We start from the raw sequence: 12,116 nt of genomic DNA on the forward strand, positions 1-12,116 counted from the left end.
TTTAAATAACGCATTTCTCGATATTGTATAGTTGTTAATGTTACCAATAAACCTTTGTTAAGTTAAGAAGGTTTAGTTTCTTTTATACGCGAAAACAGTGTCTCTGAGACTGCGAACTCAGGGTGGTCCTTCATAATCGATCAATCCAGTCCACGATCTACGCAATTCACGGTTATCGTATCGAAAGGGGTGAATCGACCCAACCACGTACACGCGCCAAAATTTGGACCTAACAATTGTTTTTTAAATAAACTTATACTGCATACAAAATGAGTTTTCATAAACATTTCATAACAATAAATATTTTTGACAAAAATTATATTATGTATTATTCCCTTTAATAATAAAAGTTCTACGAAAACGTCACAAGTTACAAACAAATTAAAATAAAATCAAATTAAGTTCTCAACCGGTTACCTCTTACATACTAATAACGAGCAAAGCGATATTTAAATTTTGATATATCAGTTAAACTTTCATCATTAAGTGAATAAAAAGGAAAATATTTTATATTAAAAAATCTGTATGTAACGTATGCTGCAAATTTAAATTCATTTTTTCATTGTGGTTATAGTTGGTCGACCTCAACATAAAGAGAGCATAACAACTCAATAATATTTTATTTTATGTGATAAAAAAAGTTAATAATAAAACTCTTACATTTTGTGGAACCAAATTTCACAGAAATTGAAGCTTTATTTTTTTATCACGATACGTGTAAATTTAATTTTTTTTCCCTACTAGCTTTTAAAGTCACCATTATTGGGTGTGTTGAACGACTATAGAATACGTTTTCTCATTTTTTTCTAAAAACAGTTGGATAACAGATTAATAATGACTCGCATAGTGCTCATTATTTATCTATCGAGCTAATCGACCACATTGTGGTGATCACCTCCACCAAAAATTCACCACCTTCCTCACCAAAAAAATAGAAAAATAAAAGAAAACAGCAATGGTTTTTTGAAAATATATTGAAGCTTTACAAAAAGGTATGCCACTGCTTTTCATGTATGATACTTTGAAGTTTTCTAATAAAAATCAAGTTTCTACCGAAAAATGATTAAAAATCGAAACATCAAAGAAAGCAGGGCTTGTTTATAAGTTTTTTTTTAATCGAAAAGGTCCTAGGAAAAGAAATAGGTACCAGTCATTTTTATAGATATTGAGAATCATAATTTGACATTTTATAAATTGGTTTGAAAAGATTAGGGGAATATTGCCTCCATAGAGAACCAGATAATACAAAAAGTCTGACTACAAGGCAAGGATAAATCAAGAACAGGAATAAAAACAGAGATATAGTCAGAAGAGGCATAACCAAGATGCAACATGATCTGAAATTATTCAAAGTAAAGAGTTACAGCTCAGGTTCTTTTTTTTAATATCTGACCATTGTTCCTCTTTCAGCTGGTTGCATCTCAGGGCAATTTTTTTTTTTAAGTTAAAATATCGATTATGTTGAGTAATATCTATTACGTTAATCATTCTGTATATATTGACTTTTTGAAAAAATAATACGCAATTGCAAATAAAAATTGACGGCGCCAAACAATTTTCTCAAAATCTGTTACTTGATTTTATATCGCATTTATTCCATAATTTAGCCACTCACTGTTTAAAAGATGAATTTCAGAAATAATGAAGGAATAGATATTCAATAGATAAAAGCACTTGAGAAGAATGAACAATAGCTGAATTCCATTTAGAGAGGTAATTCTACATCCCTCTTGTTCCCTAAAATTAAGTAAACATTTTGAGTTTGATATGATCAGGATCACGCGGAACCGATGGTCGATTGATATAATCATTGGAAATACTTAGTTGATCTTTTGAACAACTTTCAATACCTGCTAACGTTCGAGTTCTTGAGCAGCTGATATTAATGTTATTTAAGTTAACTAAGCAACTCAGTTAAAAAAAACTACAACGTTTCAGTAGAAAGTTAAATCAAATTTAGTTCTAAAAAGCGCCGATAATTATACAGTTTTCGTAGATCTTTAGATAAAAATGCACTTATATAGAGCGGTCCAATGCTTGAATGCGTTTTTACTGAAAAAATCCAGTATATAAATATGTTTTTCTTCAAGGCTGGACCACCCTTTGGCAAGCAAGGAACTAAAAATAACGATCAGCCAGGAATTGGGACAAACCAGCACACAACAGTTAAATGAAAGTGTATCGTTTTAAGGAAACCAGTACTTATTTTTAGCCGCACTTATTCGCTGCGTATTGAATTTTTGTCAAAAACCCTAGATATGTTAAATTCCGAATGCAGAATAATTTATCTCATAAAATTGTAATATTATACATTGAATCTGTGTAGGAGGTGTGACATACGTTGAGATATCCATATACCAAATTGAGCAAAACTTTACTGCTAATAAATTATTTACGATATTCTTTTACTGCGACAATGTTATCAATTCATAACAAGTTATAAAATCCTATTTCTTCCACCACCCACACGCCTATCACTTCGATGTTATAAGAGTCACCCATTCAAAGGAAGTTATGATACGCTAAAGTAACTCGAAACGTCTACATGGTAAATTTTTCCCGACGTGGGTGATGGGACATCGCCTAAAGGCCTGTGACGAAACGATAAATTTAAGCCCGATTAGTCCCTAGATTCATTTTAAACGAGTCCTATGGGAGCTCTAGGGTTCCCTTAACCTAGATCAACGTGAATGACGCCTAATATAAAATTCAGGCTGCGTCATTGTCGTCGTCACATAGAAATGGCTGCAAATGGAAACGGATGAAGGATAATTTACACATGAGGATTTCGGGTAACAGTTGTGAGGATCATGTCAATGGAATAAGCTTTGTTCGTTTGTTGCTAATTGTAATGGAGTGTGGAGCGTTTCAGATTTTTTTACGCAAATATCATTTCGTTTACATTCTAGAATAAAAGGGTCATATCTCCCAAAAAAAATTAGAGGTGGAAAAAGGGGGAGTAACCCCAGGAAAAATATCGTCTTGTATAGGATTTCACAAAAACTAAGACATGTCTAATAACGTGAGTCCTACAATGTAATGGACGTCCTTTTGAGCTAAATGTCTCCAAAAATGAAGGAGCTCTTAAAAAATAAGAATATGAAAATTGAAATCTTTATATCTCAGTAGTGAAGTATTTACCGCTCTACGTTTATACCGTCCGGCTCTAAATTTTCCCCCCTGTTAACTTTTTTACAATTTTTTTAAAATTCAAAAGCAGCATTACATAGAGAAAAAAATATTATCTTTTAACGTTTGTTTATTTTTCTAACTGTTGCCGGTAGGCCAAAATGGCCGATTTTCAAAAATTGAAACATGAGTCAAGTGACACCTCAAATTAAAGATCCTTCAAAATTGCGTGCAACTATGTATTGCGATTCAAAATCTATCGATTAGTTTTTAAGAAAAACAGATATACATTTTATAAGAAATGCAATACGAATTCAGTTAAATTATTTGAGATGAAATTTTTCAGTTAAACTTGGGAAGGGTAAAACGGCCGAATGGACATTAACATCCTGTAGGTGCAAATAAATACTCACTTGGCACGTCTAGTGATAAATGCATATGGTCACGTCAAAATTTTAAATAAATGTATGTTATGGCAATTTATAAAAGTCCTCCTACAAGAAAAAATCCGAGGACCCTATATAAAACAGTTTTTAAAATATTTGCAATATTTAATTTTTAAATATTAGTTTTTGTGAAATATCATTAATGTTTAGGCCAGGGCTTCTTAGAGGCTGTCTAACAGTAGTGACTACCTCAATAAACACCCACGGAGTAATCCACTTATGCTGGTTGGGTTTTTTCGAAGGACCAGACGGCCTACCGTCATTTAAAGGAATTAGGGTTTTATGGGTTTCCCAGTTCACAAAAATATTGTCGCACAACTAATCATTTACACAACTACTACTTTATATAAGTTCACAATCGCGGATACAGTCGAAAGCACCGTGTACGCGAGATCTGAGGACTAGGTTGAGGATACGCGAAATATTACTAGAGCTGGTTGCTTTACTGTACACGTATAGGGTTTGGAGTGATTGAGAAGCGACCAATAGTCCCTGAGTTATAAGAGTAACTACTAAGTAACGAGAAAGAGAGAGAGACAAAGAGATTGAGATACCTTTCTCAATCGGGAGTCCAATTGCACTCTTAGAGGTCTTTGATCGTACTGACCCAATTCTCGCCCTGGAGGAGTCTGCACGACTTCCCCACTTCTTAGGGCTGCAAGACCGGTGGGAGAAACGCTACTTTAGAACCTATTCTAAATTACACCAACGCCGCCACCCTCTAATTTGGATGCCACTTCGTGCAATATTTATGAAGAGGAACTCCGGATAGGTTTATTGGAGGTCGGTGTGGTTCCAATTCTGGGCTACAACCTCGAGCCGCAAAGAACCAGATGGGCGGAACATATAGCTCCCATCTTAATTTGGCACGTAATGATGGGTCGAGGATGTCTTTTTCATTGGGGCGCAACAACAATTGGAGGCCCAATGGTTTTCGACCGTTTTATGTTGGGAAATTCCAATATAAAATTATTTTTTAATTTTGCATATCAGTTACAAGATCCTGGAAATTACGAAATTTCGATCCAAAACTTCCCGGTACCCAGGGATTGCTAGTTTCTAGAGTTCTAGTTGATTGCATTCTATCAAAATACTGATTTACAAATAGAGTGATGTAAAAAATTCCTATCCTTGAAGTTGCTGTTCATATCGTTTTTTAGCAAAATCATTGACTTCCCAAAAGCAGCAACAAGTGAGCATTTCAAAAACTTCTAAATGTATACAGGTTGCCGCAAAATTAACATAAATTATTTTAATAAGGTATTTCATGTTAAGTGTATCCGAACAAATTACCTCAGACACGTGCGGTAAATCTTTTTTTCTCAGGGCCCCAAGAACGTTTGGGATATTGATGTGACCCTGTCGGGAAAATAAACGGGATTTCTTCTACGTCTTGTTAAAACCTTTTACACTAATTTTTGAGACATGCTTCAGCACAGAGATTTCATACCTATTTTGCAATTTGCATACTTATTTTACAAGTTTCATTCGTAAACCTCAACAATCATAAACGATAATGGCAATTCATGCTAAAAATTGTCTCCATCATGAATTAAATTTAGAAGCAATTAACGAAGGAGAAAGATTTAATTAAGCATTGAGTAAGCACCTTGAGTAGTTGCTATAATGATAGCAATTCTAATTACAAACTGAAGTTTAAGAAACATATCTGTACAATTTAAACTTTCAGTTGGAATTCTTCTTTGATGCAAATTGAACAAAACTAGGTTAACACTTTTTGTTTATAGCTACTAGTAAGTAATATCTTCGTTCAACTATAGCTTAATCGGGCTATAACCAAAACTAGAGACAAATCTAATCTAATATAGTTCAAATGCCCCGTAATTTGTAAAAAAAAAACTCCTCACCATCGATTTTAAATCCCCTATTGATGACTGTCATTTGCTCTAAATCCAGGAAATAGAAAATAAGAAACTTCTAAAGGAATTAAATTGTCACATCGTATGATATATTGACTCTCCCATCGAATTAGAATTTCATCAATCTTTGGGGAAATGAAATTTTGGATTTTCGATTTGTCTGCGGATTTAGAGGAGTGTGATAATGGAGAGAAGTTCGGAAAAGTTAAGGGAATTATCCGATAAATTGTAATTTTACGTACGCTTGTAGAAAAAATATATTTGTAGCAAAAACCGTTGAGGAAGACGATTTTAACATAATTCGCCAATCAGAACTGATCCTGTAAACGGGGCTAATTTCAAATCTCGATGCTTTTGACTGAACCTTCTCCAATCCAATTATTCAGGAAAGGATAATAGGTGTAGGTTGGATTTAACTAATTTCCATAAACAGATCACTGCTCAATTTGCCATCGTTTGCGCAAACTAAGTTATATCTAGTGAAATATTGCTCTATATTAATATGCGCTCTATTTCCAAATATGCTCGTGGATGGAAAACGTTTCCATTATTCCATGTTGGTTTGAAATAGTGAGAATACCAATGTGAGAACAAATGTATTAACTACAGGGCAGACACCAAACGGTCGATAGCCTTTTTCTTTGTCTGAAGTGAAGATGGTATCCATTGGTGAAATAAAGTCACTTTTAATAATGGATGGAAAGGTAACTCTAAGATGATACTTATGATCAAAATCCACAATGTAATTGGAAAATCTTTACTGAAGGGGCTTTAAGAATGTAAATTAGTCTCTTAATATCGTCTAGAAACAAAACTATTAAACATTTTCTTTGCTGATTATATACTTTACATAATTTCTCTAAAATCCCTAATTTAAAGTTTATTATTAGTTTAGAATATGGGAGTCTTTTAATGAGATCAAATTGTTTCAAGATAGTCGTATTGATCCCTCAAAAAGTTTCCTAACTAGGTAAGCTCAAGGATGGAAATTACAGTTTCTAAAGTACTCTGAAAGTATACTGATATTGTATATACAGGGTGTCAATTTGAAAACTTTCCATCCCTGTTATCTCGAAACGGGATGGATTTTTAACATATATACACATATAACATATACAGGGAGTCAATTTGAAAACTTTCCATCCCTGTTATCTCGAAACGGGATGGATTTTTAACATATATACACATATAACATATACAGGGAGTCAATTTGAAAACTTTCCATCCCTGTTATCTCGAAACGGGATGGATTTTTAACATATAACACATATAACATAACCGGAATACGTTGATTTTGTTATCTAGAGGTAACAATTTTTATCTAGAATTTACTGCGCCTCTTTCAACCCTCTACCCCCCAACGCCACCCTCTCAAATATCTTAAACGGTAAAGGGGATTAAATGATACATCATTTTAAAGAGCTTTTCAAACTCTACATTTTGGTACCTCATTTGTTACATTTGACTGTTGCGTTATCAAGTTAGGTATCTCTGATTATTCTAAGTTCATTTTCCCTATTCGTGTTTCGATAACGTTAACACTAAGACTTTTTCACAAGTTTTCGTGCACAAGTTGTCGCATTCATACAAACTTTACTAAAATTATGAATAATTTCCTTTACACTTACATTATAATTATATTTGTGACTTTTGGTTTGCAATTATGTATACAGTGATGGGAGGCTAGGCGTTGGGCTTAAAATTTGCTGTCTAAACGGATTGTTTTCCTCTTAAGAAACTCTTTGATATCATCTTGATACTATAAAGAAATCAATTAATATTTTAGTTTTCACTCGAGGACATTAGGCTTGAATTTACTCAAAAGAATAGCTGATTTCCCCTAACAACTAAGGATAACACCATAATTTTAAATTTTAAAAAAATTCAAATAAGCAGTTCACAATTTGTAGGAACTGTTGGGCTGAAAATTTTTAGAAAATACTTTACTTCCAATTACATAACAGAGGAGAATATTGCTAAGTCTACAGTTCTGCTTTATGGGCAAATGGTTTACCTTAAATTTCCTTGAATTTCGGTTTCCTTTACAAGACTATTGAAGATATATTGATGGAAGGCTACGATACAAGAATTTTTCAACTTCTAAGGTTAGAAATATTTATGTGAGCTTAAATATTAATTGAATATTTGTTAAGGCTTTCAATGGAATCCTAGTAAATTCGATTGATAAGCAAAATTCTGGATGAAATATCCAGAAGAAGAGGGTCGAGTAGTAGAATTAATCACAAAGCTTCAGATGCATTAAAAAGAATGTAATCCTTCAGTGTCCTCTTTGTCGACTGTTCCAAAAATTTCAAGTGAACTTCTTTGCTGGATGAGTTGCAGTTAATCAGGTGCACTAAACTTAAAATTGTAGTATTGCTGAGGCTTCCAGGAGAGAGTCAATAATTCTGTAGAATTGTTAAAACTCTCTGAAATATTCATTGAAAGGGTGTGAGGTTCTAATTTTAACAGCAACGATTATTTGAATGTTCTCATATAATTTATATTTCCTTTTCGAGATTTTTTTTATGAATTACCTCGACTTAATTGAGATTTATAGGCTTCAAAATTATAGCCAATGTTGGAAAAGATTAAAGGAGAGCCTCATTCTATTGGAATTTGGTGTTTTAAAGATCTCTGAACGTGCCATTGGCCCAATTCGCTTTTATTCCAAATTTACTCGTAAATATTTCCTATAGAGAATTTTTTCTGAAATTTTACTTTTTCCTTAATGAAATGTTTTGACACAAACTTCGACACACTCCCCGTTCAACTGATCCGGGAATTTGATTTAAATTTTTCGGCTGCTAAGGGCATCGATAGGTCGCGTTTTCATTTCCATTAGAATTTAATGCTTGTGAAAAGAGCTGAGAGCTATTTTGTTTATGCACAAAAACCTGCTGAAAGTGATTTTATAGTCACTCTTTCCAAAAATACATTTTTTCAATAATGTTTAAAAAGCAACAATATTACATTAAAAATATATGTAGATCAGAATAATCGCCTTTATCAGTCTGTACTGAATGGCTTATTTTATCTTTTTTAGTTCCCGACATATGGACTCCTTTTAATACTAATTTTCTCAGTTTTGAAAGTGTATCGAAATGAACATTCTTCAAATTGCATTTTTAAAGTTTCAGGGCCTCAATGGAAGCATCCAGGGTCAATACATGATCCACATTTGTCGATGAAAGCAATAAACGTCGCCCCAAAATATTAGAAATTTTCCTAAAAATTTCCAAAGGGGCGGAAGACACTCAATTTTAACGCTTTTCGAATGTTTAGCGCTGATCTTTTGAGAAGCCGAATAGCACTTATACTAAAAATACACATCATATTAATTGACTCGATGAGCTCTATCAGTCTGCACTCAACGGGTTTTAATTTTTTAAGTTTTGTAGCCATTTATTGCATATGTTGACTTCGATTCACATTTCAAAGCCAAATTCAGCAAAATCTCATTTTTTTTCAGTTTTTTCAATTATCTGTTTTTTGGGACTTTGTGATCATTTCTGCTCAATTTCATACTCTATCTATCTGTAATAATCAATTGCAACCAGTGGAATACTTCAATTTCTATATAGTAATTTTATTGCTTACTTCATATTCATTGTACCTACTTCTGCATAATCGTTGAAGATTCCAAACACAAAGGAATTAATATAATCATGTACAATATATTGTATTATATTTTAAATGAACTAGGTAGATTTATGACATTTTACACTTTGACCTGATGTTGGTTATAGCTCACTTAATACGGTCTCCTAATAAATTTTGGTTTCTTGCAAACTTCACCACCTCTCTAGGAAACCTCCGGTTTAGGTCTTTTGGCCTGATAACTGCTCCTCCCAAAGGATCAAAGCTGTCTGGCAATTGCTGGAAATTCGCGTAGAATGTGCTCCATAATCTACTCATCCTTGAGGTATCGCCTTGACTCCAACTACTCAAAATTATCCATTCTGTGCAAGTGGGCCAAGAGGCCATTTCTTATATAAATCGACATGGTAACTCTGATTTGTTGCTTGTTTAATCGTATTAGCGTCTTGGGGTTAACTTTGAGAAGAATTTCTTAGAGTACACCATACTAGAAAGATTGATCCATTGCCCTTGGAATCTCCGCTCGCCCCATTTCTGGTACTGCACAATTGCCAAGTAGTGAGATATCTTAATGCTACGTCAGGTGCTACAAAGGGCAAATCCACAGCTTTCCTAACAGTATATTCATATCAACATGACTTGTTTGTTCAATAAGAGCTTTCAGAACCATGGGACTGTTGAATAAAACAACTCTAATGACAATTAGATTTGAAGTCATTATACTTAAAATAAGTTTCTTTTATTACTGCGTTAAAACTCAGTTCGGTTATATATTTCAGCAGATCTAAAGCAGTTGTTGTTTGATTATTTTTCGGTGAAATGATTATTAAGCAAAAAGGCATCACTAGTCAGTCCGGCTCCAGCAATCATTCGTATAAGCATAACATAACGGGAACAATTCTTTTTTGTAATAGTAATACGTTTATCAATAAAATAATTATCACTGTGTCCATCATTGTCCTTTTTTCTGGCAACAGGGACGATCCCAGGACGATCCATTTGAGTTTTTTGATGTCCTGAGATCAGAGACCAGCCTGTTTTTAAAATTCAGGGGGAAAGGACTTTCCGTCCTAACAAATATTTGTGGTGTACTGAAAGGGGTAGTAGCTACACCCATACAAATTCCATGCATATGTTAAACTAGTTGTGCTAGACCTAATGAACTAAAGTCTCATATCACAAGTTAAAGTGTTTTTTTGATATGATTTACTTTTGTTGTGAGAAAAATCTGAGTATTCTACTATCATGAAATAAAATCTCCAAACATTGTATCCTAACACGTACCATGTTCCCCTATAAAAAAAAGTTTCCCTAAAAATCTTTAACTCAAAACATCGATTGCAGACATCAAGCTATAGAGCAAAATGCTATTTTTAATGTTCGGTACTCTTCGTGTTTTCCAGTCATTGCAACAAACCTGGCATGATATCTCAACATATGTTATATTAAAATGTGTCATGGGCGTAGTTGCTCATATACATACCTGAATAAACTAACCTATCAAAAGAAAATCTCGAATGCGACAGAAAAATAATTTAAATATCAAAATCTCTATATTTTAAAAACAGTTTCATGCTAGGATTAAACTCGTCAAAACTGATTTATATAGCGATAAATTTCGTTCTACGCCAATGGCGAAACAATCCACAAAACCCACAGTTTTCCTTCAAATGTCGACATATTGGAAATAGAACATCTGTAAACCGATAGCAAACATTTTCTCATATAAATAGAATTGTTTTGACCAAAAAACTTTTCGGGTAAAAGATTTCAATGGTATTTTTAGGATCTTGGCACAAATTAAGGCAACAACTTCTAATTTGCCTATACGGAGTTTTTAATGACTGCCTGTCATTACTTTAATGGGACTTCAGACACTTGAGATCTCACAGTCGAAAAGGCCTATTATAACCAGCTTATGTAGGCGTAAAAGGGTAATTTTTGTTACCCCTTAAATACCAACTTAGTAAAATAATGCTAATTTTGTTCTCTAATGCTGTCCGAGAGGGTTTTTTGGTCACATGTGTTAACATGAAGGTGGATGTTAGAAGGATAACTTTTCAAACCTATAGAAGGGCCAGATGTCATCACTATGACTCTATGGTGACGTAGCAACTGCATCACAAGTGATGTCATATAACCCTGAAGTAAAAAAGGGCAAAACGATGCTTACCGATGAAGTGTAGGAAGAGTAGCCAGAGGTGGAGCGGTAAGGCCTCCTGGTCGTATAAAAATCGGACTCGTACACCATTTTGGTGGGCGGCAAGGGGCGGCAAAAGGCGACGAAAGTAGAAACTAAGAAATTCGGCGTCGGGAGATGTTAAAACTGGACTGAGGCGCTGGCTTGCCTCCCGGGATTTTAACATCAAACTTTCAACGGTGACGATCTGTTTTCGCTATTAATAGATGCAAGACGTATAAATTTGATATTTTGCTTATCTTTTTGTATTCGGGAGTGGAATTATTGGAGGAGTTTGGTGGTTAATCAGCGTCTCATTGCGTCCAAAAATTATTTTGTTGGTGGTGATATCATGGGCGGTGATGCTGCCCTACTTGGTTAAAAATAAGTTTTTAAAATGCTTTTAAAAATAAGTTGGTGGGACGAGTTGGTGAGGTCATACTTAAAACTTGGCTTCTCACAGTTTCTAGTGTGTATCAATGTCATGTTTTACAGAGCGATTCCAAATTCAACGACACACGTTTGGAGTCGGACCTGACTATAAAATTATTATTCTCCGAAATAATAGAAAAATTTCGAGGCAATTCACAATGCAAAAGGAGGTGCTCTTACAATTTTTAAACGAATAGCAAAAGTAGACAAGGCAAATCTCCCATCCCTAAACAATCCCCTAAAAGAATGTCTACACTTCACTGTTCTCTACTTCAACGATAAAGTGCACATATTCCTAACAGACATACATCCACATTCAAAAATAGAGCAAAACATAATGACAAAATCGCGTCTGTAGAACTATGCTATTATTATAGGAGACTTTCACTGAAACAAACACACAAAGAAACGGACAATTTTTCAAAAAATCTCGATTTTGTGAGGGGACAG

General features: G+C 33.9%; 1 protein-coding gene across 5 annotated transcripts in view; it reads right to left on the reverse strand.

The window, feature by feature from the left end:
- The window catches only part of LOC136416037 (uncharacterized protein CG45076-like), a 114,143-nt gene extending 102,652 nt beyond the window's left edge, over window positions 1–11,491 (reverse strand). Inside the window, exon 1 of one of the 5 annotated variants that reach the window (XM_066401011.1) lies at window positions 11,229–11,491. In XM_066401011.1, the coding sequence (XP_066257108.1) occupies window positions 11,229–11,306 (78 nt within the window). In that variant the 5' untranslated portion in view covers window positions 11,307–11,491. The remainder of the gene's footprint in view (window positions 1–11,228) is intronic. The other 4 variants (XM_066401012.1, XM_066401010.1, XM_066401009.1 and 1 more) reach the window with 4 other exon arrangements.
- Window positions 11,492–12,116: the final 625 nt, after the last annotated feature.

The sequence above is a fragment of the Euwallacea similis genome, chromosome 22 (assembly GCF_039881205.1).
Source record: "Euwallacea similis isolate ESF13 chromosome 22, ESF131.1, whole genome shotgun sequence".
Classification (NCBI taxonomy): domain Eukaryota; kingdom Metazoa; phylum Arthropoda; class Insecta; order Coleoptera; family Curculionidae; genus Euwallacea; species Euwallacea similis.